The following is a 27,927-nucleotide window of genomic DNA, read 5'->3' as shown; positions in this document are numbered from 1 at the left end:
CCCCGATGGCAGTGAGGTGTGTGGGTGGAATCCCTCCCAGAGATCCCCCCCTTCCCCAGGTGGGTCCACCCAGAGCCCGCCAGGACACTGCTCTCCCTTGGACCTTCCCTGATGTGCCAGCCGAGAGGAACCTTTTATCATCCCATTCTGCTCGTGAGGAAGGTGAGGTGCTGAGGGGCTAAATAACTCGCTGAGCCCAGTAGATGGCCAGGGCAGAGGTGGGACTGGCAGGGGCACTCTGGCTCTAGAATCTTCCCTGTTGCCACCCTCCAGCTGCTCATCACCCTGGGATGAAGCAGTCCCTAGGAGAACATCTGTAGTTCCCGTTCTTCTACATATGGGAGCCTGGGGCTGGGTAAAGGCCTTGTCCCGGATCACGAGAGCCAAGAGAGGGCGTGAAGCCAGTGCTGCCTGGAGACAGTGGGACACGGAGCAAGTGGAGGACTTAGGTGCCGGCCACAGGAGGAAGGAGTTGCTGTCTCTCCTCTGGGGACAGAAGGGCCATGGCACTACTGGCACCTTGAGGTCAACTTACTTGAAGGCACTGGGGTCTCCATGGATCTTGTAGTTGTCAGCGCTGATCTGTGAGATGACCCTGGTCACCGCGATGAGGATGCCGATGTTGACCTGCGCAGGAAGCCATGCAGGAAGGTGAGGAGGGCTTGGCTGCACCTGCAGGGGAGCTGCGTCTGCCTGGCCGCTGCCCTTGCCACAGGCTACCCCTGCCCAGCCAAGCCTCCTGGGAAACAGGGGTGTCACTGGGACAAATCTCACCCTGGTCCGTGGGCTTTTTACCAACACACACAACACGCAAGCTTGCCTCTGAGAGCTTCTGTGCTGCGAAGACAGCAGAGACAAGTTCCAGTCCCAGGAGCCCATCCGGGCATGAGAGGATGAGCCTGGGTCAGAACTCATGTTAGCATTTGCTCACTTAGTGTGACCCTGGGCCACTACCCAAGTCCTTGGAGCCTCAGTGCCCCAGGTGATAAGAAGCACAGTGCCCACAGTGCAAACAATTACTCAGTGTGTCAGGCCCCAGCACAGGGCCTGGCTCTCATTTCCCGCCCCGGCCCGGGCCTGCAGCTGTGTGAGCCACGGAAGCTGCGACAGAGGGGACACCATCTCCTGCCAACGCCCCTTCCTTGCTGGGAAACTGCTGGAAGGCTCCCATTGGGACCTGTGGGGCTGAGCGGGTCACAGGGGGCCCCTGGCAGAGGCTTCAGCACAACCTGCCCTTCACCTGGGCAGCTCCCTCCAGAGGAGGCTGGCGAGGCAGGGACAGCACAAGGAAGAGCCCCCCAATGTCCTCTCACTACAGGGTGAAGGTTAGGGTTAGCCTTCTTCCTGGTATCTGAAAAATTCTGAGGCCGTTTACAGCATCAGCAAGGAGTCCAGCTCCAGGCTGAAGTCCTCTCTGTGAACTTACAGGCTCTAACTTTCAGGCAATGAATAGGGCTTTACCTGGCCGGCCTCACAGGACAGCTGCTGTCCCCACACCAGCCTGGGTACAGCCAGAGCCTAGCAGTCTCTCAAGGGAGCTGCAGTCAGAGACCAAGCCGCGGGGGCCCCACATGGGACGGGCCAGCCTCACTGTTTCGCACATCTGCACCCCCCCTTGGTGCCCGCTAAAGCACCTGCTGAGCCCGCCTCAACCTAGGGGCCTTGAGGGCACCTTCTGTGCCCAGTACTTTTCCACTCTGAGCCCTTCCCTTCCTCCTCTCGCAGCTCCCAAGCCCATGAATCAGCAAGAGCCCTCTGCTCAGGGCTCTGTCAGGAGGACACCAGCCCTGTCTGCGCTGAGGCTTCAGACTCTCCTGGAGCCTTTCACGGGGAGAATGGCATGCAGTGGGGCCGCCCCCTCCTGCCTGGCCCGTTAGGACACTATTGTGGCAGTGGGCACCCCAACTGTTCCCTCCTTAGCTCCTATCTTCACTGACCACCTCAACACCTGGCAGCTTAGCTCACACCCAGCTCAGCTGACAGTCCGCAGCACCTAGGTTGCCCTTATTTTGTAAATAGGGGCTAATCTGTAACGTGGGGCTAATCTTAACGGAAGTCTCCCAACACCAGGGAAGACAAAAGAAGTGAACATAATAGCCACCCAGCATGGTGTCTGCACAAAGAGCAAGGCCGGGAAGGCCGATGCCTTCCAGCCAACCTCACCGTGTAATGGCAACAAGAAAGACAAACGAGGAGCAGAAAGCGGGGGCAGCCAGGATGACAGGTCAGTGGTTTCCGGATGCAGTGATCACTCCATCCAACCAGGACAGTGACAAAAGCTTCAGTGACTCGTGCAGTTATTACTTCAAGGAGTGGGGATCTGAATTGCAGACGCTAACGGTCACAGAAGTCTGAGAGCACCCGTGCCCTCAGGGCAGGCTGGCCTTGGCCATCTGCCTGGGAAGCACTTTCGTGCCTCCAGTGGTGGCTACAGCATCACTCAGAGAGGGAGGGTGGAGACAGAAGTGGCCTCCAGTCAAACTGCCACAGACCCTGCCTGCTCTTCTGAGATTCAATAGTTTTTCTTGAATAAATGCTTTTTAGTGAGCATGACTTTGTTTCTAGAATTCTGAGTATTTTTTCAAAACAATTCTTCCAGTTCTTTCCCTGCCTCAGGGGTGGAGATGTGCCTAGGTCCTAACTGCCATTCTGCAACTCATGCCCCTTTCCCTTGAGGGGTTGATATTCTGGCTGCCTCACCCACTACCACAGGCAGCAGCCTTATTTGTAACAAGACTGGCAAGAGCCTGGGCGTGCACACACAGACGGCAGGGCGGGGCTGCCATGCACACCCCCTCTATGGAACACTTCGTGGGTCTGAGGCCCACTGAGGCAGCTCTTCCTGGGCCAAGAAGCCACAGATCTGACAGACGCTGAGCAAAGGCCGCAGTGGGGTGAGTGCGTAGTTATAGTCACCCTGTGTGCACAAAGCCCCGGGGTACCCAGGACACCAGCATCACGGGCTGCCTGCTTGGAGGGAGGGTGAAAACCAGAGAATGCAGACACATTTATGCCTAGATTCTTGAGCTTTTCCTTTATATTTTGTGTGTTGCCAATTCAAAAATCAAATTCTTTAACTACATTTTAAACAATTATAAATTAAAAAGAAACAATATGAAACCCATTTCCTGTGAACGACTGAGCAGTGTCCCTGGGGTCAGATGGAATAGAAACTTAGCCATGCAGTGCTCCAGTGATTAGGGGAAGGGGATGGAGAGATGGTGAAGCCGGGACCCATGAGAGGGATGCCTGGAGATGCTGGAGATTACCTCGAGCAACTCAAGTGAGTGCAGAGTTCTCATCAACCAACACCCCACATGAGCCAGAATCCCATCACAACAACACCCCACATAGGCTCAGGATCTCATCACAACACCACCGCACGTGAACTCAGGATCCCATCACAACACCACCCCACGTGAACTCAGGATCCCATCACAACACCACCCCACGTGAACTCAGGATCCCATCATAACACCACCCCACGTGAACTCAGGATCCCATCACAACAACATCCGACATGAACCAGAATCCCATCACAACCAACACCCCACATGAGCCAGAATCCCATCACAACAACACCCCACATAGGCTCAGGATCTCATCACAACACCACCCCACATGAGCTCAGGATCTCATCACAACACCACCCCACGTGAACTCAGAATTCCATCACAACACCACCGCACGTGAACTCAGGATCTCATCACAACAACATCCCACATGAACCAGAATCCCATCACAACCAACACCCCACATGAGCTCAGGATCTCATCACAACAACACCCCACATGAGCTCAGAATCCCATCACAACAACCCCCCACATGAGCTCAGGATCTCATTACAACAACATCCCACATGAGCTCAGGATCTCATTACAACCAACACCCCACATGAGCTCAGGATCTCATCACAACAACATCCCACATGAGCCAGAATCCCATCACAACCAACACCTCACATGAGCTCAGGATCTCATCACAACCAACACCCCACATGAGCTCAGAGGTCTCATCATCACTCTGCTTTGCTGCTGGAGGCTATCAAGTGTGGTTCTGTCCCAGACCTCTTGGCTGGAACACTGAGAGATGCATACATGACTGTTTCCAGGACTTTTCTGACAAGGCCACTGAAAGGATGATCAACTTGCAGCAAAATGTTTTGCCAATATGCAAATGCTACAAGTTCTTAATTTGAGATCTCAAGTCCTTTATCTGGACTGCTGTGAGTAAGATCCACTCAAGTGTTTCATAACAGTTAAGCTGATCACATTATTACTTGTCAGAATTCATCATCTTCCCTTTTTCTCCAAAGATTTTGCTGGGTCTTTTTTTTTTTTTTTAGCCTGGGTCAGTCTGGTTTCATTTTCCAGGCACAGTTTTTCCATCTTATCAGGATGATACACTTCCTGTGGCTTGATCAGAGGAGGGGCAGCTCACCACGGCCTCCAATCCTGCATCGGTGCAATTAAGTGGGGGACTGTGGCTGCGAGAGGCACAAATCTGGCATTCCATGAAAACATAAAACAAAAGCAGGCCCAGCCCCCCCACTCCATTTCACCCGCCCTCATCCCTGCCTGGCCGTATGGTACACCCACACTCTACTACAAGTCGGAAAATGCCCGGGGGTGAGGCAAGTACAATGTGAGTGCCATGGGTACGCCAGCAAGAAGCAGAGAACAGCAACAAGCCACTCAAGGCAGATGTCAAAGAAACAAGCCACAGGCCTCATTTCAGAAGAAAGAAAGGAATGCACATGGAGGCAGCAACCCAGAAAGCAAAGGTCTGGTGCCTACTGTGAAGGCCAAGGTCACAGTGACCTCTGGTGGGAGGAGAAGGCAGGACTGCACAGGAATTCTCGTGTTCTGTTTCTTGACCTAGCTCAGAATGTTTATCACCAGAATGTTTATTTGTGAAAAAACACTGAGACGGACACCACTATTTCACAATGAAAAGGTTACACAGGTACACACACACACACACACACACAAATACACACAACAGTGTGCATCTCAGTCTGTTGGTTGCTGCTATGACAATACCACAGACTGGGTAATTCCTAAAGAACAGAGATTTATTTCCTACAGTTTGGGAAACTGGGAAATCCGAGGTCGAGGGGCCTGCATCTGGGAAGGGCCTTCTTGCCTGCATCGTCCCATGGCAGAAGTCAGAAGAGCAAGAGAGCACAGAGAGACCGATGGGGGCAAAACTCATCTTTGAATCAGAAACCCACTCCTTTGATAATGAGCCCACTCCCACAACAGCAGCATTAACTCCTTCAGGAAGGCAAAGCCCTCATGACCTAATCAGCTCCTAACGGTTCCACCTCTCAGAACTGCTGCACTGGAAATTAAGTTACATGAACTTTGAAGGAAACATTCAAACCAAAACAGTGTGTCTCTGTCTGTCTATATTTAGGTATCTGTACCTATATATCATATCTAAATGTATCTACAGGCGGTTCCTAACTTATGAAGGTTTGAGTAACAATTTTTCAGCTTTTCAGTGGTGTGAAAGCAATACATGTCAGTAAAAACTGTACTCTGCAAACCTACACAACTAGTTTTTCACTTCCAGTATTCAATAAATTTCATTCCATGTTCAACATTGCATTATAAATAGGCTTTGTGTTAGATGATTTTGCTCAACTAATATAAGAGTTGCAAGAATGATTGAGGTAGGCTAAGCTACGATGCTCTGTAGGTTAAATGTACTAAAGGCATTTTCAGTTTCTGGTATTTTCTGCTTATGATAAGTTTATCAGGACTTAATCCCATTGTAAGTTCAGGAGCATCTGCATCTACAACTACGTTTAACTGTATCTATGCATCTAGGGCAAGGCACCTGTATCTATGTCTGTATTTGGATCCACATATCTGCTTGCATTTATATCTGTATCTTTATTTGCATCTGTGTATCTGTCTCTATGCATCTATTTGCATCTATACCTCTGTATATATGTATCTGTAACCGTATCTGTATCTGTCTCTACACAGACAAATACCTACCCTGGCTTCTCCCTAAGGGAGACAAAGATTTTAAATCGGAGACTCCTCCTCTTCCACACACCTGGAGGCACTCTCCTTCTTTCCTCAGTGGGGCCAGCACAGAACAGGCCATTTTGAAGGCTCAGGCTAAAGGGTCCCTGACATCCATGGAGTCCCTGTTCTTTGGGGGAACAGGGTGTCTAGGCTCTGTAGCTTCTGAAAAACCAGGTGTTATGGGCTGAACTGTGGCCCCTCAAATTCATATGTTGAAGCCCTAAGCTTCTGTACCCAAGAACGAGAGCATATGGTGATAGGTTCCTTAAATAAATAATTATGTTAAAATGAGGTCACTAGGGTGATCCAATGACTGGCTTAAGACAGTCATTTATTTTAAGAGGAGATTTGAAGATGCAGACACCCACCAAGGGAAAACCATGTGAGTGAGTACACAGGAAAAGAAAGTTATCTGTGAGCTAAGGAGCGAGGCCTTGGGAGAAACCAACCCTGCTGACACCTGGACCTTGGATTTCCAGCTTCCAAAACTGTGAGAAAAGAATTTTGTTTAAGCTGCACAGCCTGTGGTCCTGTGTTACGGCAGCCCTAGGGGCTAAGACACCAGGGAATGCCTGCCTACCGGCACGTTCGCATTCTGCGTAATTGGAATCACAGGGCAAATGGAAAGTCACTTCCCTGCCTCACAGCAGAGAACAGTCTGAGAAGGGGCGGTGGGCAGTGTGTGTGTCTGGCAGAGATGCCTGGTGGGGGCTGTTACTAAGTGGGTCATCTCTGCCCTTTCCTCCTCAACCCAAGGCCCGGCAGGCCCCACGGTGACCCTTTACTGTCTCCTAGATTCTTGCCTCTTGAGGATGAAACCTGCCAGCACACAGGGAAACCATGTGTCCTAATGCAAACATACAGCTTCCTAAAAGGTTTTAATTTTCAAATTATGCAAGCAATACGTGGGTGGTTTTAGATGCATGTAATCTTGACGCACGCGCTCCACAAACCCAAATCTCTCCTTAGGGAACCGTTATTCTGTGTGCTTCTGTCCCGGCATTTTCTTATTCAGTTATATGTTCACATGTGAGTGTGTACCCAGACAGAGTTTTTAACCTTTTACACAAATGAGGTCATGCAATATGTTATCCCAAAACCTGCTTTCTTCACCTGGAAATAAGGCCGAGGACTTGTGGGTAAATGAGGAATTGACCCAAACGGCACAAACCCTGGGATCCTCTGAAGAAGTAAGAGGAATAAGACCCCCACTCCTCCACCATGGCACTCCCTGCAGGGGTCTGCTGGAACCTCCATGGTTCCCCAAGACCCAGAGGTTGATATGCCTTCTGCCAAGATGCAGTTAGTATTTTCGGCTTTGCAGGCCACGCAGTCTTTGCTGTAACTGTTCAGCTCAGCCGCTGCAGCCTGAAAGCAGCCACCGGCAATGTGCAAATCAACGGACGTGGCTGTGTGCCAAGAAAACTTGATCTACAGAAGGAGGTAGGCTACACGCTGCAGTTTGCTGACCTCTGCACTTGACCCTGGAATCTTAAGGCTGCTTGCTCCTGCCTCCCTTCTAAACTGCCTGTTGCTACCAATGTCCCAGGAGGGCATGAGGACCTCAAGCCAGCTGCCTGTGAGAATCATCTGGGAGATTCTAAAGGCCATGAAGCTGAAACCTCAGGGGTGGAGCTTAGGCAGGAATATTTTTAAAGCTTCCCAGGCTCGGGGAAGTGGCTCACGCCTGCAATCCCAGCACTTTGGGAGGCCAAGGCAAGTAGATCACCTGAGGTCAGGAGATCAAGTCCAGCCTGGCCAACACGGAGAAACCCCCATCTCTACAAAACATACAAACATTAGCTGGGCGTGGTGGCACCTGCCTGTAGTCCCAGCTACTCAGGAGGTTGAGGCAGGAGAATTGCTTGAACCCGGGAGGCAGAGGTTGCAGTGAGCCGAGATCATGCCACTGCACTCCAGCTCAGGCGACAGAGGCAAGACTCTGTCTCAAAAGACAAAAACAAAAACCTCCCAGGTAATTCAACAATGTAATGAGTTTGAGGAGGACTCGTTTTGTCCTCCAGGATTGAGGGCCACTGACAACAAGGAGTGGGGTGAGGGTGAGGTCCTGGAGGTAATGTCCCCTCAGGAATGACAAAAGGGACTCTAGTGAAGCTGGGAGACACAGGAGTGCTGGGTTCCTGGTGCTGGGCCCCACGCCATGTGGGTGGTGAAGGAGCCAGGCAAAGCTGCCTTAGAACCCCAGCTGTCACTGAGCACAGTCAGACATGAAAGCCAGATGACCAGGGCAGCGTCTGACACACGGGCCTATTCTGCCCAGGCCCTGCGGTTCTAGAGGGCTTAAGTCAGCAGAGAGAAAGGGAGAACAGGCAACAGCAGACTTGAATACAACTTCCCCCACACACCCTCTGTCACTAAACGTCCTTTAAAGCCCCTCCCCGCTGGCCAAGCTCTGGCCAGGAGTTTGATGACTGCGGGGCTGGGAGTCTGTTCCGAAAGCGTTTTTGTATTTCCGTTGACAAAATTAACGGTCCTCCCAGGCCTCCGGGAGCACGAGAACCTCTCACTATAGCCTCAGTCAGTCTTTAAAGGGTCGAGTTGACAAAGCAATGGCAGGTGATCCTTAGGCAGCCCCGGGGAGGCGCTGCAGCCCCTGGGCATGAGGAGCTGAACCTCACAGACCCAAAGGCGTCCCCTCTGCAGCTGACAGCGATTCCTGAAAGAAAAACCAGCCCTGCTCGGAGCTCTGCAGACGCTGTGGGGGGACTCTGATGCCACAAGCCTTTCCCTTGCGACCTGCTCTGCTTGCACAAAGATGCCCACCCCTCCGCTGGGGGTGCCCCGCTTGATGCCCCAGGGCCCCTGACAGCCCCCACTCAGCCCAGGGAGCCACTCCAGTTCACTGCGGGGCCCTGGCCCAACCTGCAGACGGGAAGCCTGGGCCAGTATGTGCAGCCAGGGCCCAACCAGCCGAGGCCCTCAGAGAAAGGGACATCGAGGCACAGAGAGAAAAGCACAAGCTCTGCTGAGGTCACCCTCTGACCAGGACCCCCCTAGGCCCGCAGCTCCTGGGGTTCACAGGTGCTAACTGCACAAGGAAGTCATGTGAGGCAGACCTGACCAATCATTCAACTCCATCCCATTTCCCTGATTGGTTCTGAGACAGACACATGACTCACCATGGCCACTGAGAACCAGCCCTGGGACTTGCATTGGGACTGCTGGGAAAAAGTCTCCACCTCCATCCCGGGAGGCAGAGAAGATCAAAGAGGGGCCTCATCCCAGCTCACAGGCTCAGGAGCCCCGGGCCCAGCCTCTTCACAGACGGTCTGGACTCAGGAGCGGTAAATCCCTATCTGTGTTTAACTCTGAACTGGGGCTGGGCGTGGTGGCTCATGCCTGTAATCCCAGCACTTTGGGGGGCCAAGGAGGGTGGATCACCTGAGGTTAGGAGTTTGAGACCAGCCTGACCAACATGGAGAAACCCCATCTCTCCTAAAAATACAAAATTAGGTGGGCATGGTGGCACGCGCTTGTAATCCCAGCTACTCGGGAGGCTGAGGCAGGAGAATCGCTTGAATGTCGGGGGCAGAGGTTGCAGTGAGCCAAGATCGCACCATTGCACTCCAGCCTGGGCAACAAGAGCAAAACTCCATCCCCCCCAAAGAAATTAGCTGGGTGTGGTGGCGGGCACCTGTAATCCCAGCTACTCAGGAGGCTGAGGCAGGAGAATCGCTTGAACCTGGAAGGTGAAGGTAGTGGTGAGCCGAGGTTGCACCACTGCACTCCAGCCTGGGCAACAGAGCAAGACTCCATCTCAGAAAAACAACAACAACAAACTCTGAGTTGGGTTTTCTGTCACTTGCAAACCACTGTAACTGTTCCGTGTGGCTCCCAGGAGGCTTCTGCTGAGATTCCCCTCTGCAGCCTCGGAGTCCTGGTGACAGCTGAGCAAGAAGCCAGCCTGCGGGTGAGAAGGCACTGGAGGATGAGGAAGGGCCAGCTCACGCCCATGCGGTTCTCAGGGCGGGTGTGCCTGCACCTGCCACCTCACCTGGAAGAGCCCTGGGGCCTTGAATGGCCCCGCCTGGAAAGCTCTGCCTTCCTGAACATTCAGGGAAATAAGACCCTGAGTCACTGGCCCAGAGGAGCCCTCGTGAGGAGTGACCAAGGAATGGCGCTGCCTCCTTCAGAAGCTCCTCAGGGAGCCCTGTGCCATCTCCAGAGCCCCGCGCCCTCTCCTCCTGCCCCTCCCCAGACCTGCTCTGCACCCACAAGGGCAGGAAACGTACCACGATGACAAACAGGGCAGGGGCTACAAAGGCCCAGATGGCGCCACTCCCCAGCGACAGCCAGCAACTGTGGAGGGAAGCAGAGCATTATTGTGATAACCTCGTTCCGCCCGCCAGTGTACCTTTATTCAAAAGTAGTTGCTAAGGTGCCGCCTTTCTCAGCTACAGGGTCCACCTGGGGCACAGTCATACAACGTTCCTAATCACTGCAAACGTATTTTTATCCATGATGATTCCAGGTCTCATTCTTGGAAAGGATTTTCCAGGTTTGCAGACCAGGACGGCAACCTCTGGAGAGTTTAGCCAAAATCCAAAATAGATTTAATTTCATTGTGAAAGAGAAATAAACCTTTGCTAGGAACTGACTTTCCCACAGAGCACTTCAAACATGACCCAACAGGGGCGTTTCCTGAGGGATTACCGCACTGAAGGGATGCCTGCCCATCCCATACGCCCCGAGCTCAGGGTGTTACACTCCCTCAGTGCCCTCCAACTCAGAGGAAAGGTTCCAGAAGGTCCTGGTGACTGCTCTGATGTACTAAGCGGAGGGTCCAGTTTGAGGATCTGGCTTCTGAGAAGTGAGCCCCAGAACTCAGGCAAAAAAAGCCAGCTCCTTCACAGTTTCATCTCCAGAGCATATGGCGCTGTCAAGAGCCTAAGATTCCCGAGGACATCTCCTCTTCTTGACTCCTGGGACAGTGTTTCCCAGGGCACTAGGGTGCCTTTAATTGGATCTGGACAGGTACGTGGTGCAGTCCTCACTAGCACAGTGTGGTGTCTCCTCGGGGCTGGCTCATTTCACTCCCTCAGTGACAGCTCACTGAGCGGCAGGTCTGCCCCAGAGCACATCAAACTCTATCATCTCATTTAATGCTATGCTGCCCCTAAGGTGGGTGCTGTGATCACGCCCATCCTACAGATGAGGAATCTGAGCCCGAAAAAGCTCAGGTGACTTCAGAGATCACTGTGGACACACTGCCTCCCTGTCCTCATTCCTCCCCTGAAGCCTCCCAGCCCAGGAGACAGTAAATGCCCCAAAACAATTGACAGCAACTGCAAGAGGCTCATTTGTGGCTGCACACCCAGAGCGCAGAGAGGAGAAACCTCTCATCCAGGGATTCAATGTTTAAAAGAAAAATGCACAGCAAGTCTGAATGGTACCTCTGCAAAGTTGCGATTCAAACCAGGCTCTCTGGAGAGTGGGATGCTTCTGCAAAGAGAGAGACTGTGCTTTTCAGCATTTCATGCAGAATGGGAAGTCGCTGAGGGGCTCTGACAGATACCCTGTCCTGTTCAGAAACCCAGCGAGCTTCCCATACCTGGCTGGTGCTGCCTGGCTTTCAGGCATGAGAGTGGGGAAAAGGCTTAGATTCGAGTCAGACCCTGGGACTCAGGACTGTGGGTGAGCCCAGCAGCCCCAAGCTCCAGACGGGACAAAAGGGAACAAATGCCGTCGAGCTGTTTGAGGAGAACATTCTTCTTCTAATTAGTCCCTCAACTTGTAACAGCACACAGAATGAATGGAGCGGGCCGGGACGGTGCTCTGCATAACCACTCTTGTTTCAATGTGCGCTCAGACCTGCCTTCCGTAAGTGCTTCGCATTCAGGAAACTTGCACCAAAGCAGAAAAGGCTGGACTTCTCCCGGCTTCACTATTCAGCTGTACTATTTTCTCATTTTGAAGCTGTGAAAATGCCTGACTTCCTTTCTGTTTGTAAGCATCGTCAATATTTATCTTCCATTTTTTCTCACAGTGATTCTTCAGCTTGGCTAGAATAGGCAGCAGCTTCCAAGAGATATTTATTTGAGTGAAAGCTCTTTTTCTTGTAAGGAATGAAAATCATATTTCTAGAACTTGAACAGCTGACCTGGTCCCATAGCACCATCCCCGCCTCTTCCTGACACAACTGTGGACCCATGAGCTGCATTTCAAATGGCAACAGGAGACAATGGACATCACAACGTCCATCCCCTGCTACCCAAGCAAGAGGAGCCTCAAGACCGCCTGCCTGGCACCCAGCAGACCGCACTTACTCCAGCATTCATGGACTTGCTCCACTGTCAGTTACTGGGTACACGGTATACACAGGGCCCTTGCTGACCACCCCAAAAAAGGGTGAAAGGGTCCCAATTTAGCCTCTAGGGATGACCAGAACTGTGTCTGGGAAGACCACATAGGTGAAAAATTTCCAAGCAGAAACTCCTAGCAGCCTCCTTGCTATTCCAGAGGAGCTCTGTGGTCTTTGTTGCTAGTTCCAAGGCTGAGAAGTCTCCAGGACACAGCTGGCCGGTTTCTCCCTGTCCCTGGACCATGACCTTCTCACTGGGTGGGCTTGTGAGAGCCAGCTTTGCACAGCACCCCTGCACCCAGAACAGCACAGGAGGCAAGAGCTACGGGCTCCTCGCAGCAACCTGTTCCATGGAAGACTGCCGAAGGCCAGGCAAAGCCCTACACTTACTTGTTGCTGGTTCCGTAACTGTCCACGGCAGATGACAGTGAAATGATGCAGACGAGGAGAGGGAAACCTGCAGGAGAGCAGAGAACATCGTGTCCGCTTGCTCCAGTCTTCTCCCTCCCTCCTCCCTTCCCACTCTCCTGCTTTCATTCCTTTTACACCTAATAAACGTATACACAGAGGGAACTAAGTGCCAGTTGTCAGGACACAGAACAGCCCCTATCCTCTAAACAAAGGAATAACAGACATTCACACCACACTCACATGCTCACGCTTACATACTAGACAAGAAAGTGTGTGAGTCTTCATTAAAACAATGTGGGTGAGCTATGGCATTATGACCGGCAGGAAGGGAAGCTCAGCTTGGTGGCTCCATAAGAGACAGCCGGCAATGGCTCAAGTCATCTAGGGTTGTCCTAATGGGATGGCATCAGGCAGGCAGAGGCCAGGGGTTCTGCTAAACACCCTACAATGCACAAGACTGCCCCACAAGAGTTACCCAGCCCAAGCGTCCATAGCGTTGGTTGAGAATTCCCATTCTAGAGCAGTGGGGGAAAGACGGGAGATCAGCTGGGACTGAGGGGACATCAGACATGGCTGACTTTGTCACGTACACAGTATTATTCTAGTATTCTTCTAGTATTTGAGCCCATAATTCCTGTAGGGAACCCATCACACTCCATCTTTCCATAAGCCCAGCTGGGCTGGTTTCTTCCTGGCTCTTTGGCCTGTGACTCAGGACTGGCTGACTGGAACATCAAATCCCCCAGCCACAGCTATTGGTTCAGAGATGAGCATGTGACCCTGGCTGGCCCAATGAAACTCCATCAAGAGCTTTCTTCGAAACTGCTAAGAAGAAACTCTCTTTTCCACCAAGCCCCTAAGAGGATAAGGATATCAGTAAGCCTGGGGTCCAGGCAGCCATTCTGGCACCATGGGAGAGTGCATGGCTCCAACACAGAGGAGACCAGATGTGAGAGGTGGAAAAAGAAGACAAAATCTTGATTCTATTACTTATGCTCATGGGTCAAGCCACATCTGAAGTCTGACATCTTAGAACTTTTTTGTTATATGAACCATTACATTCCCTCTTGCCTTAGGCAGCTGAAGTTGGATTTCTATTACTTGAAACTCAGTGTGACAAATTAAATGTGTTTAATATTTTATAAAGCCAACTGAAACTTTGCGGGTGGGGATAGAAGGGAGGTCCACAAATGAGGGAGAAAGCATCTGGATTACAGAAGTCCCCAGAGCTTTGTCGCTCTGCAATGAAAACTCTCTATGGTCAAACTACTTTTTAAAACTGACTTAACCCAAATCTGAACTGGCCTCCACTTTCACTTTTGAAGTGCAGAGGTTTTGTATGCTAATGTGTCCTATGGCTCTCCAAAAGGATGATCACATCGCAACACTTCCCAAGCTCAGCCATCCCTGGAGTTTATCTGGAAGCATGACTCTGCTTCCACATGCATATGTGAGCTTTGAAACAGATCCTGCAGAAATGGGAATCTGTTTCTGAAAAGAACATACTTCTGGCTACTCAGAAAGCAGGGCATTGTCCACAGGGACTGCTCTGGTGCAGCCATGCTGAACACAGCAGCCTTCCTCTGCAGGAAGGATGAGAGAGAGAGATGGAGAGACTGCAAAAGGCCAGCTCCTTATTCCACCCCTGAACTTTTTCCCCAGGAGGATGCGACAGCAGCTCCTGATGAGGAAACCGCGCATCTCGCATTCCTGGGATAGCAGGATGGGGGTGGAAGTGCATGAAGAGCATGCAGCTTTCTGTGCCTCAGTGGCCGAGGTCACACAGGTTCTGGGAGATTTCTCTAGAAGGAAGGAGTAGGAGGGAAGGTGGCTCCTGGCACCCACCCACGGCTGCTGACACTGGCCCAAGTGCCTTCAGGCCATGCTCCTCCAGTGCCCTCTGGGGGCAGAGTCCATGCCATGTCTGCCCTTCCAAACATCAGGGTTGGGGTTTTAAGTTAATTACCATGGAAAGACATTTCCTGGACAGCCTTGTCTCTGAAATAGTTTGTCTTAAATGTCAAAAGGATTTAAATGCACTATAGAATGTCTGGGTAATAAAGTTGTCCAGAAGGAAACAGGTGGCCTCTGGAAGAGGTACACTATTGGAGCCCAGGAGTAACTCTGGGCCTTTGTTACCTTGTCACTTTGAGCTTCCCTATGTGGGCTTCCCTGCCATTTCTTCCCCTGCATCTACCCCTGTGTCCAGCAGAGGCGAAGGACAAAGGGTCTGAGAACAGGGTGGGCCCCACTGTCTGCTTTCTCCAAAACAAGCTGCAGAAGCCATGATGTCTGGGTGAGTCTGTGGGGCTTTTTAAGAAGAAAAGATTCCTAAGTGGGAGGATAAGGAGAGGGGCAGCAGGATGGAGAAGACAGTGAGTGGGAAAAGCGTGGGCTTTGGGGCCAGATGACACCCAGTTCTATTCCTGGGGCCACCCAGGACCAGCTGTGCAGCCGCAAGGAACCAGCCGAACTGTGTTGTCACTGTGGGAATATAATGAGTGCTTCCTCATTGGGACATGAGGATGACATGAGCTGTCAGTGAATGCCGAGCCCCTCGATGATGAAGCTAATCCTGCAATGACCTCTACCATCAATCAGCTCAGACTTCACCCTTCCCACGATTACTGTCGTCTGAAACTCTGGCCCCAGTGACCCGGGCAGACCTGGAACATGCATCTGCAGGCAATTTGAAGTCTGGCCCTGTCATCACAGACATGTACTTTGTGTGCTCCTCTTTGCAACACAGTGACCTTCAGAGGCACCAGGCCAATGTCATCCTTGGCATCTGCCCCTAAGATTCAGGGTCAGGTGAGGAGCATGTGTCGTGAGATTAACCAAGGTGAGTGAAGCAAAGCCTCAGAAGATGGGTGCAGGGGAAGGCATCTCCACAGAGAGGGTAGAGGGATGACAAAACTAGGAACTGTGGAAGTCACTGCTGCCACATATTTCCAGATGTCTCACATGTGGGCACAGGGGAGGTCCGCGCCCTGCCCCTCGGGGCTCTGGAGGCCACAGGCTGGTTCTGGGCACTGACTTGGGTACAGAGGGGACACATGTCTTAGGAACTGAGCACCTGATTTCCAGTCCAGTTTCCTCTCTGTCCCCCTCCTTTGCACAGCATCCAGCAATGGCTCAAGGCAGTGCTTTCTCCGTCAGCCTGGGCCCTTGGCTGTCCACCACCACTGGTCACCGTGGACATGCAGTGTGCACAAGAAAATGACGTTTGCTCTTTAAAATCAAGGACGGATAGAAGCTGCTTGTTACCGCAGCATTGCCAGCCCACCCTGACTGACACCCTTCCTATGATCCTGGCATCATGCAATCTCCCTGGAATGAACTTGCCGCTTCAGAGAAAGGTGGGACCCAGAATTAACTAAGATTCAGTTTTGCTCTTGAGGAATAGGAGCTCACAAAAGAAACTAAGCAATAAAGAAAAATAAAACGAGTTACACCTCCTTCACCTCTGAGTTTGTGATCAGAGTTTCCTGTCTGCCTCAGTGATGTATAAACTCCCAATGCTTGTCCCTCTGCTCTCCTGGCTTCCTTGTGGGCTCCTTGAGGACAGAGGTTATCTGCCCCTACCTCCATAGTTCCTAGCACAAGTCTGGCAGTCAGCAACACCACAAGGTAAGGTGTGGATGTGATGCCTCCCACCTGCCCCGCCAGCTTCAGAACAGTCTCTGGGTTTCCAAAAATAATACTGCTTGAGAACTAGAGTAAGGCCAGGGTGAAATCTGCAGGAAGAAGCCACTCTCCCAGGGGCTCCCCCCACCATGCTCTGAGTGGGCCTCCAGCTCCTTAATTAAAAACTGAAGGTCGAGAAAGCCTAACTACTTTCAGACCCTGCAACTTTGGCTCATAGCCAGCTCCACCCCTTTTGGAATGAAAGACACAGTTCCTGAGCTCCTGATGAAATTAATTAAGGGAAAGCTGACAGGGAGATAGATGGAGGTTGCAGGACTCACAGAGCCAGCCGGTGCTCCATTTGCAGAGAGCTGTGTCAGGGGCTACAAGCTCAGTCTCCTACTGGGGCCGCATGGGTAGCAGAAACCACAGTTCCAGCCACTGTTGTCAAGGAGAATACGAACTCAGGGTGCTACATCTCCTCATTTTTCAAAAGAACTTTGCAAGCTCGTGTAAAATCCCTCAATCTGAAAACGTTGGCAAACAATTCATTTTTTCTCTCCAGCATTGTGCAGATCAAATCAAATGTCCTTCCAGGCTAGGTTGATTCAGCTTAGATTCACTTTCAGTCACGCACGCCCCAACCCCATCCTATCAGCGACACAGACAGCTCCACTCAGTAGATTCCTCTCACTCTAGCAACAAATCCTACAGATACTTTTTGTTGGCCCCAACCATCTTTGCTATGGCTTATGGAGAGTGGTTGTGTGTGCACGCACACATGCACATATGCCTCTAAGTTACATGACTGTATCCATAAAGAAACTATAGTAAACTATAGATGGTTGGCCACATATCCTGCTACTATCCTGCCACATATCAGAAACTGTCAGAGGGAGCAACTCTCTGGGGCATCATGGAGGCCGGAAGAAGCAGGTCACGTGTGACCTGGAGGGAGGGCAGAGGACACTGGCCTCAGGACCAACATAGGAAAAGCATCCACCTGATGATGCAGCGTGAGCAGTGAGGTGAGACACAGGACATCGTGGTGACTAGGGAGATCACTGTGTGGCCAGCAGCAGTCTGGAGGTGGCTGCCCATGTGCCCTCTTCAGTCTCCCCAGGGAGCCACAAGGGGAGCACAGTTTAACTCCACTTAATCCTCAAGTAAATTACATTTGCCAACTCAAAGCACAAAGTAAGCTTGTTTGCCTGCTACCTGCATAATGAGGACTGTGAAAATTAAATGTATGTGAAACAAGTAGCAGGTGCCTCACATCTGGTCAGTGTTTCACAAGCATTGCAAGAAAGTGAGGTGTCAATGTGCAGCCTGGCCCAGTGCCGCCATGCTCACTGGGACTCTCCGGGATGGGCAAGGGCAAAGCTCAGAAAGAAGCCCTGTCACTTAGGAGCTGACTTCCAGAAGGACAGCACAAGTCTCTCAGTAGACCCTCCCCAGTGAGACAGCTATCACTGAAAAAGAAACGGTTTTAAAAAACATAATCATGTGAAGTCTGTACATTTTCCTAAGGGTATACAGTAAATTAAGAAAAATTTGCTCAAGAAAATCTACTAAATCTTGTTAAGAAGACTAAGTCTGTGGCACTTCGGCCAAAACCTGCTTCCCTGCCCAGCTCGGTGTGAGAGAGGCTCCACTCCAAGTAGGTGTGGGCAAAAAGACAGGGCTCTGCTCCCTCCAGCTCCCAGTCCAGGGCTACAGCACCTCCCCAGGCTGGGGGAGGCCGGGAAGGCTGCCTGCATTTCTCATTCCCCTCCAGCTGTGCGATAGAAGCTCTACTCCAGGTAAAAGCAGCTGAACGGCCGGGACTCCCTCCTCCTCCAACTCACAGTACCCAGCGCCTGTCCAAGTGTGGCAGCTCAGAACACTGGGGCCTCACTGCCCTCGTCTCTGCTGACTCATAGGGCAGGGGTTCTGCACTGGGAGAGACAAGCTCTGAAGATTTGAAGCTACCTCCCCTACCCAGTGCCCTGCATGACAGGCAAACATGTCACTCCACAAGAAGTGAGCCACTGTCCCTGCCCCCAACTCCAGAGCAGTGCCTCAGGAATTCTTCCCAGGAAAGCAAGCTACCCATTAGAATAGAGAACTCCAAAGTGCTCCCCATGGGAACTGATTTGAAACAGAGTGGAGAAGTTCAAGCCTAACGGTAGTCTGGGAAAGAACGGAGCCTTTGCAGGAGGGAATGAAGAGGAGGCTGGTGGCTCCATGACAATACCGGGATAAACTGTATTCCAGCTGCCTTACCGGAGAGAGCCAGGGAAGAGACAGCTAAGGAGAGCCTTCCTGGGGTCAGAACAAACCTCAAGACTGGCCTCAAAAACACCCCTACAAAGGGTCCTGGATTTAATTAAATTAAGCTGTGGAGCAGTGTGTGCCCAAGCTGTTGTTGAAAACAGAGTCGTAGGCTGGCAATGAGTGGAACCTAACAGATGGTGTTAGAGAGGCCATGGGACGGGACCAACAGAACCCTGCTAAACCGCTGTCATCCCAGGGCGACTGCACACGCCTACGACTGCCCTCTGGGGCGTGTGGTCAGAGGACTCACCGTCATACCAAGGAGGCGGACTTTGCTAAATAGTCCAGCCAAGGTACTAAACATACACACAAGCAAGCAAGGCCCAGTCATGGAAGGAAGGCATCAGTATCAAGGTGGCTACAATGTATCATCTAAGACAGTGAGTCTTCAACAAAACACTACCAGATACACAAAGAAACCAGGGAGTGTGACACATGGGAAAAAAACGGGTAACAGAAACTGCCTGTGAGAAGGCTCAGTTGTCATATTCAACAACAACAAAAAAGACTTCAAAGCAATCATTATAAATATATTCAAAGAACTAAATGAAACTATCATTGAAAAGGTAAAGGGAAATGCATAATGACCAAGTCTCATCAAATACAGAATAGCAATAAAGAGATCAAATTAAAAAAAAAAAAGTTGAAAAGTCTAATAATTGAAATTTTAAAAATCCACTAGAGGGGTTCCAAAATAGATCCAAACTGGCAGAAGAATCAGTGAACTTGAAGAGATGGAGAAAGATTATGCGATTTGAAGAACAAAGAGAAAAAGGACTGAAGAAAAATCAATAGAGCCTCAGAGAAATGTGGAGCAGCATTAAGCACCAACCTATTCGTAAGGGGAATATTAGAGGAGAGGAGAGGGAGAAAGGAACGTAAAAAGAACTTCAATAAATAACGGCTGAAATTTTCCCAAATTTGCTGAAAAGTATTAATCTACAGATCTAAGAAGCTCAATAAACACCAAAAAGTAGGCCAGGCATAGTGGCTCATGCCCATAATCCCAGCCCTTTGGGAGGCTGAAGTGGGTGGATTGCTTGTGCCCACAAGTTTAGGACCAGCCTGGGCAACATGGAGAAACTCTGACTCTACAAAAATACAAAAATTAGCCAGGCGTTGTGGCTTGTACCTGTGAGCCCAGCTACTCAAGAGGCTGAAGTGGAAGCATTGCTTGAGCCCGGGAGGTGGAGGTTGCAGTGAGCCGAGATGGTGCCACTGCACTCCACCCTGGGTGACTGAGACCCTGTCTCAAAAAGAAAAAAATGGGTAAACACAATGAGATACACACCCAGACACATCAGAGCTAAAGTGCTGAGAGACAAATACAAAGAGAAGGCCTTGAAAAAATCAAAAGAAAAATAATTCTTCAAATACGAGGGACCCCAGTAAAATTAGGTTTTGACTTATTATGAGAAACAATAGAGCCGGAAGGCAGTGAGGTGACATCATCAAAGAACTAAAAGCAAAGAGAATCTTATACCTAGAAAAACCACTTTTTAAAAATGAAGGCGAAATAAAGACATTTCCAGATAAACAACTGAATCTGTTGCTAGCAGACGTGCCTTACAAGAAATAACAAAGAAAGTTCTCCAGGCTGAAAGCAAATGACCCCAAAAAGTAATCTCAACACACACAGAAACATATATACACACAGCAAGCAACAATGCCAGATGGTAAGTCAAATTCACAGGAAAAAATAAAGAGAACCAGAAATAGTAAATAAGGATGTTAATATAACAAACTCTAAATATGTACTTGCTCTCCTTTTTAATCTCGGTTTCTTTAAAAGATATGAGATTAAAGTAATGGTTATATAGATTTTAATATTCTAAGAGGAATATAGTAAGCATTAGGTCAATCATTAAGAAGATAACCCAAAAAGTAAAAAAAAAAAAACCGTTCAGAGAATTAAAGTGTTACACCAGGAAATATTCACTTAATTCAAAAGAAAGAAGTAAAGGAAGACCAGAGAAACAAAACAGATAGTAGACAAGGAGAAAAACTGTTGATACAAATCCACCGTATCTATCATAACATTACAGGTGAAAACATTAACTGACCCAGCCAAAAGGCAGAAATTGCCAGACAATTTTAAAATTGTATTCTGTTTACAGGAGACACACCTTAGATTCAAAGATACGAACAGGTGGAAAGCAAAAGGATGGCAAATATGTACACTCTGCAAACAGCAGCTGCAACAAAGCTGGAGCGGCTCCACTACCACATGGGACAAACGGACTTTAAACAAGAACGAATACCAGCGATGAAGAGATATGTCATAAATACAAAAGGGTCACCTCATCAGAAAGACGTAAATGTAAACATACGTGTACCTAAAAACAGAACCCCAAGCGACAGGAAACAGAGCCAACAGATGGAAGGGAGAAATAGACAACACAACTTCAGTAACAGAAAACTAGAAAAAAGATCGACGAGGAAACAGAAGACTTGAACAACACTATAAACCAACTCAGGCCTAGCAGATATCTGCACACCACCCCATCCAACAGCAGAATACACACTCTTCCCAAGGGCATAGGGAACATTTTCCAGGATAGATACTTACAAAGGCATAAAACAAACCTTAATATATTTAAAAGGACTGAAATCATACAAAAAATGTTATGTTTCCACAATGAAATAAAATTAGACACCAATAGTAGAAAAAAGTGAGAAACTCACAAATATGTAGAAATAAAACAACACAATCAATGTGTCAAATAAAAATCAAAAACTAAATTTGAAAATAATTTGAGATGAATTTAAAATGAAGACACAAAACATACAGGATGCAGCTAAAGCAGTGGGGTAGAGGGAAATCTTTAACTATACATGCCTATATTAAAAAAGAAGATCTCAACTCAGTAACCTCAACTTTCACTTCAACACACTGGAAAAGAAGAAACTAAAGCTAAAATACACAGAAGAAAGGAAGTAAGATTAAAACAGAAATTAAAGAAATACACAACAGAAAAACATAAAAGAAAATCAATAAAACCAAAAGTTAGTTCTTTGAAAAGATCACCAAAATTGATAAATCAAGTCAGGAATGTTGGAAGTATTTCCAAGTGATGTGGAATTTTTGCCTTTGATCAGTCAGTGGCGTCTCCCTCCTATCTGTGTCTGTAGGAAGCACCAAGAAGGATAATATGAAGATGAAAGCACATCTTTTCCTATCCCATTCTATCAAACCCCATTCCCACCTCTCCCCATCCCCACCTGCCCCTTCGGTCCCCACTTCCACCTGTCTCATCCTGTCCTACCTGCCCCACCCCCACCTATCCCTCCTGCCCCACGATCCCACCTGCCCTGCCCCACCTACCCCATCCCATCCCATAGTAGTAACGGTGCTTGCTGTCCTCCGACCCGAAGACCTTGATCACCATGCTGTAGAGATGCAGCCCCTCCACCAGCATCCATGCGAAGGCACTCAGGAAGAAGTAGTGTAGAAGCACGGCCATCACCCGGCAGGGAATCTAGGATTAACCAGAGGTGGGAGGTGAGACAGCCATGGGGTGGGCCATGGGTGTGGCTTTGGTCCCAGCCACCCAGTATCCATGTCCTGAGTGGTCTTCTGGTCAAGTGACCACATTTCTTCCCAGGATCTCTTCCTGTTGGTCAGGCCCAGGGATTTGGGTGCAGCACATGACTCAGGGCTAGCAAATCACAGCACCATGCTGTCCCCAGGTATGGTGATTGGTTCAAGAGAGGGCACAGGACTCAGGCCCAATCAATCAGCAAAACTATCTATTCTTTGCAACAGGATTGGCTCAGGGATGAGCACATGACTCACCTGGTCCAATCACGTTGGATTCTGTGGTTAAGGAGGGGACTATGGAAGAGTTTCCCTCCCCTCATGAGGACTGGAGCACAGAACTTTGGAAGCCACGTGGCTCTCAGTGAGGTGTGGAGCCTGCCCCATGTGGCTGAGCATTAGATGGTGGGACTTTTTTAGTTCTAACTAAATTGACTGCGGCTTCCAAGCTGTAGTTACCCAGAACTGAAAGGGGCAGAGGCAACCCTGCTGCTCCGCAGGCTTCCCTTCTCAATAGGGCTCAGGGACAGAGAGGCAGGGCCTTGGGAACCTCTCCACTCCTCACCTGTGGCCTGGAAGCCCCCGGTACCCAGGATGGAGAGAGGCAGGCCCTGCACAGCGCAGCCTCAGATCCTCCTGGGGCTCCACCCCTCTGCTCCCTGTGAGTCCAGGTGCTGGGAATACCCAGGGCATGTCTGTTAACTCTAGATAAAAGGTCCAGGGAACTGGAGCCCAGGAAGGAACCACGTGCCTGTGCTGAGGAACGTGGGAGCCAGGATGAATGTCCAAGCAGAGGGCTGAGGTGTCCCCAGGCCTGCGGCCATCTCCTTTTGCCTGGCTCGCGTTCCACCAGAATTCCTGTGCCTGGGTTGGGGGCACAGGAATTCTGGTGGAACCCGGGACAACCCAGCTCTACTGGTGCTCCAAGTTCTGTCATTCAGATGTGCCCAAGTCAGTTAGTTCTCAGAGAAGGAATGTATAAGCCACTAAATGTGTTTCTTGTCATCACCATCTGTTATATCTAGATACAAAATAAGACATACCTATTATTTTTGTTGGCTCAGCAACCCCTGGCCATGTGTCCTCCAGGACCAGCTGCCCCTTTACCTTGGAGAGCAGCCCCTCCCTACCCCAGAGGCTCTGGTGGGACCAACCATTACAGTCATCCTCTCCCATCTGCCATAAAGGTTTACTCTATAAGCATATCACTCAGAACCCAACCAGAGCCCTTTTCTGGGATTTAGACACAGGTCTCTGGGAGAGAGGAACCAATCATAGCCCTTCTCTGGGATTTAGACACAGGTCTCTGGGAGACAGGGACCAATCATAGCCCTTCTCTGGGATTTAAACACCGGTCTCTGGGAGAGTGGGACCAATCAGAGCCCTGCCCTGGGATTTAGACACAGGGTTCTGGAGGAAAGATGCACTCCCAGGCTCCTGGGGCCACGAGCTGGGATTATGAACACCTGGAGCTGCTGCAGACCTGCCTCCCCTCCTGCTGCCAGCATGCAGTGGGACCTCACCCCCAGTGTGGACTTAAGACAGGCAGCATCAGCATCCTGAGACCCACCCAGAGCTCCTGAACCAAAATCTGCAGTGTAAGGAATCCCCGGTGATGGTTCACACCAGAGCCTGAGAAGCGTCCAGCAGGAGAGCATGAGGCCAGTGCACACCCCTCCCATCTGCCACAAAGGTTTACTCTATAAGCATATCACTCAGAACCCAACCAGAGCCCTTTTCCATTACACAGTGCATCCGGGAACTTCTCGGATGCTCCCAAGTCTGAGTTGGGGTGCCCTGTGAGGGAGGTGCCTGCTGCCAGAGGAAGGCAGGTCTGTCCGTAGGCAGTAGCCCCAGGACATGCACGGGGACAAAGGGCTCTGCTGGACAATGAGGAGGAGAGGCTCTGCTGACCCGCTAGACAAAGATAAAGCATTCATCTTCTGTTGGTCAGTCCTGACTGTGCCCTAAGACCACAGGCTTATCCTGCTGGGTTCTTAAGGGCTTCTGCCAGAACCAACTCCCTTTTCCCTCCCAGACATGGAGCGGGAAGCCCTGTTTTCTCTTTCATCAGCTGGCTTACAAGCCCACGTCACCCTGCTGCCGGGTCACTCTAGAGAACCCCCGCTCTTTGCCTTCTGTGAGGTCTAAGACTTCCTAGGGCCCCAGAGAACCCCCACTCCATGCAAAGGGCAGGGAAAGGTGGCATCTAGGTCTGCAAGTCCACTTTGCTGAGCAAAGGTGGCACAGCTGTTTGCTGCCGAGCACCTGATGAAGGGCACAGTCTGCAGTTGACAACAAGAGTCCAGGTCTGCCCACAGCAGGCCATCAGCTTGGCCAAGGCCTGTAAGTCCTATGCACAAGCTCATCTATCTGCAGGTCGGGAGGAAGACAGGCTGGTGAGAGGGTGATATGGCTTCCCAAATGCAAGGCCTTGTCACAGTGCATCGCACATAGCTGGTGCTAAGCAGTGTGAGTGGGTGGCGGCGATGGCAGCTTTACCCCTGAGGCTGGCGTGCCACACAGGAACAAGCTCGTGCATGTCACGGTCTCTGCTTCCCCTAAAAACCACAGCCCTGGCTGTCTGGGGAGACAGGGTCTGAATTTTGAGTGGAAAAAGCTAGCTAGCAGGAGAAGGTGCCACCCGGTGACATCTGAGGAGGCAGGGGATGGACAGCACAGGAACAAGGAGCTGCGTCCACTCACTGTGCCCGGCTCGAGCTGGAAGCTGATGAGCAGCAGGACCTGGGCCACCAGCACTGCGAAGGACAGGTTGGCGTGGATGTGGTAGCGCTGGTTCCTGATGGTGCTCACGGAGCTGAGGACAGAGACAGGGTATGAGGCTGGGCCCTGCGCTGACCCAGTCCCCCAGACTGGGCTCCCTGCCCCCACAAAGTCTCTGCATCCATTCCTACAAGAGCAGCCGGAGGAGTTGCTGTCACTGCCTGTTGTGGACCTTCAATGGCTCCCTGTTGCTCTTGGATCTGATCCCAGCTCCTTCCACGCCTATCCAGCCCTACACAGTCTGACCCTGGGCCGTGGCAGCTTAGCTAAGCCTGGCGCTCCCACTTCCACAGCCCCTCCCCTCTCCCCTGTCTCTTCCATCTTGCGATCTGGAGTGTAGGCAGGGGCCAAGGGGTTGCCGGACGGATCAGAGAAGGGGACTCACGACAGTACAGCAAAGGTGACCAGCGTGGCCACCAGGCAGAGCACGGACAAGGAGCAGCCCACGTAGCTGATGGACGACAGCGCCACCTGGTGTCCGCGTGCGAGCTGCAGGGAACGAAGCAGAGGTGTCAGCAGGGGCCCAGCCACTCCATCAGAACCTGAGGCTGCAGAGGGCCCAGGCAGGTGCACGGCTGGTACCCTTTGGACATGGTGCTGACCACCAAGCCCTGTTGCTCAGCCCAAATGTCCACTGCTGCCACGGACAGAGGCCAGTGCTGGGGCTGCAGCCCTGGCAGCGCACGCGCCCCGTGCCCGAGGGTCCCTATAGATAACTCAGTTCCCTCAGCCATAGTCTCCAGGCGCTGAGCCTCCTGTCTACATGCAACACACAGGGCTGCAGAGGGAGAGTCAGCCCCCGAGCCAGACCTCCCAGTTCAAGTCCCAGCTGGGCCACGTCCTGGATGACAATCACGTGACACAGACACATGGATGTGAAATGAAAACGATGACGCCTCTCCACTCCCACAGTGGCCGCAAGGACTCCATGAATCTGCAAACATAAAGTGATGGAGCAGCTAGGGAAGAGCTGGCTACCGCTCCTGCCCAAGGCCGACCCCCCAGTCCCCACACAGCAGCTGCCGCATGCACACTGTGGCCTCAGGAAAGCCCTCTAAATGGACGTGGTTGGTGACACCAGCACCCACGTCTGCTGGGTCCCAATACCTTGTGGGAATGACGCAGAGCAGAACACACCTGGGGATTACACGGGCACAGAGCCACTAAGGATGGGACTGAAGCCACCGTTCACCCACTGCACAATCCAGACAGCGCTCCCTCAGCTCTGGATTCGGGTACTCAAGCTCAGACACATGTGACCCTGGGCTCCAGGAGGTTCCAAGCTCCTAAGCCACAGGCCTGGAAAGGTAGACTCCCAGCTGCTCAAGTGCAGGAGGCCGCCACGTGCTTCCTCCTGTGTCCATGGCTCTTGTCAGAGGCCCAGCTGAAGCCTGAAGCCAGCATCATGCTGTCCTCATCTGGCAGAGACCCTAGACCCATGTACCCCCAACCTCCGAGACCCCTGCCTCTAGCTTCCTCCTGTGGCATGAGGGTAAGGGGAGCCTAAATGCCTTCTCCCTGATCACCAGGACAAAGGAAAAAAGGAGGTCACTCTGAGTGCGTAAGGAGCTATTGGCAACGGTGGAGACGCTGCAGGCCCAGGAGGCCCCGGCTCAGGGCGAGGCGGGCAGTGCACTGGACCACAGGAGGCAGCCTGGACTAGGGGGCCGTGGGAGGCCCAAACACTCAGTGGGCACTGCCTTCAGCTGTGATTCACAGTGGCATGAGCTTACGCCTGGGGGGCTACAGACATGCTAGATTCCTGGCTGCGTGGGGCTGGGGTGGGAGCAGCCCGGTTCCTGCAGCCTGTGCCTCCCCCTCTAGAAGGAGCTCATTTTCACCCTGCAGACCCTGGTATCCTCTCCAGGGTCCAGGGCTTGAGGGAGTCAGGGCCTCGGCCTAGCCCCCATTAGGAGTGAAACAGCTGCTGCCATGACACTGGCAGCACTTCCCTGGAGGGGCTCTCTGCTCTTGGGCTCAGGGACAAGGCGGAGAGGCTGAGGGCTGGGCAGAGCCACCTCTGCTGAATGCTGGCTCAGGCCTTGGCAGCCAAAGACCTATGCACAAGCTCAGATTTCCCTGGGGCTGGACGTCCCGCTTTGCGGACGTCATGGCTATCACGGGAAAGGTGGGCACTGTGTGACCAGGACCAGAGAGAGAGAAAAATCCCCTTTTCAGGTTCACAACACCCCAGTGAGAGAGGAGGGGCAGTCACAGGGGAGCCCACCAGCGTCCCTGAGGATGAGAGGGGACTTTTAAGGAACGTGGCCCCCTGGCCCCTTGGGAGAATGGCTGCGGTTTCTTGTTTGTGATTCTGGTTATTGTAGAATCATCCAGTTAGAGGTAGGAGATTCCACTGTTCCTTCTCCCACGGATAAACCTTTTTCCTTCAATTCCTGGGCCTGGCCTCCTAGATCTGAGAAGATGGTCAGGCTGTCGACCTCTGTACCCTGGGAATCACAGCCACGCCCGCAGGCTTCCCTGCAGCAGGCACGGCGACATGCCGGGGTGTGCGCCTCTGTCTCGGCTTCCTCCGGCCCTCAAGGGCTCTCCTGCACTGGACTTGAGGAGCTCAGGGTGGAGACTTGGGTGAACTCGCACCAACTCTGCCCAGAGCTCAGTCCCGCTCCCTGCCTGGTAACACCCCGGGCACCTGGAACGCTGCGTGTGAACAGAGGCCTCCCCGGGGCCTGAGGCTGCCCAGTGCTGCCCCTCTCTGCTCCATCAGGTGGGAGCTGAGGTCACAGGTGTCTTCTGCCAGCAGAAGGGGCCCCGTGCGAGGGGAAGGCACTCATCAGTCACCTCCGGAGCATGTTTGGCAAAACAAGTTCCTCAAAAGGCGGGCGCTGCCGTGCATTCCCACCGCAGCATTCCCATAACGGAAACAA

The 27,927-nt window shown here is 51.5% G+C and overlaps 1 protein-coding gene across 5 annotated transcripts in view; it reads right to left on the bottom strand.

Moving 5' to 3' along the window:
* ADGRD1 (adhesion G protein-coupled receptor D1) overlaps window positions 1-27,927 on the bottom strand; it is a 171,753-nt gene that overhangs the window by 8,983 nt on the left and 134,843 nt on the right. For all 5 annotated transcript variants that reach the window (XM_032244483.1, XM_032244487.1, XM_032244485.1 and 2 more), the window contains 6 exons: window positions 25,425-25,528; window positions 24,962-25,073; window positions 22,043-22,196; window positions 12,754-12,820; window positions 10,295-10,361; window positions 536-627 (listed from right to left, as the gene is read on the bottom strand). In XM_032244483.1, the coding sequence (XP_032100374.1) occupies window positions 536-627; window positions 10,295-10,361; window positions 12,754-12,820; window positions 22,043-22,196; window positions 24,962-25,073; window positions 25,425-25,528 (596 nt within the window). The remainder of the gene's footprint in view (window positions 1-535; window positions 628-10,294; window positions 10,362-12,753; window positions 12,821-22,042; window positions 22,197-24,961; window positions 25,074-25,424; window positions 25,529-27,927) is intronic.

This window comes from Sapajus apella, unplaced genomic scaffold (genome assembly GCF_009761245.1).
Source record: "Sapajus apella isolate SASKATOON/1434 unplaced genomic scaffold, GSC_monkey_1.0 scaffold2, whole genome shotgun sequence".
NCBI lineage: Eukaryota > Metazoa > Chordata > Mammalia > Primates > Cebidae > Sapajus > Sapajus apella.
This window is presented reverse-complemented; position numbering and strand designations above follow the sequence as displayed.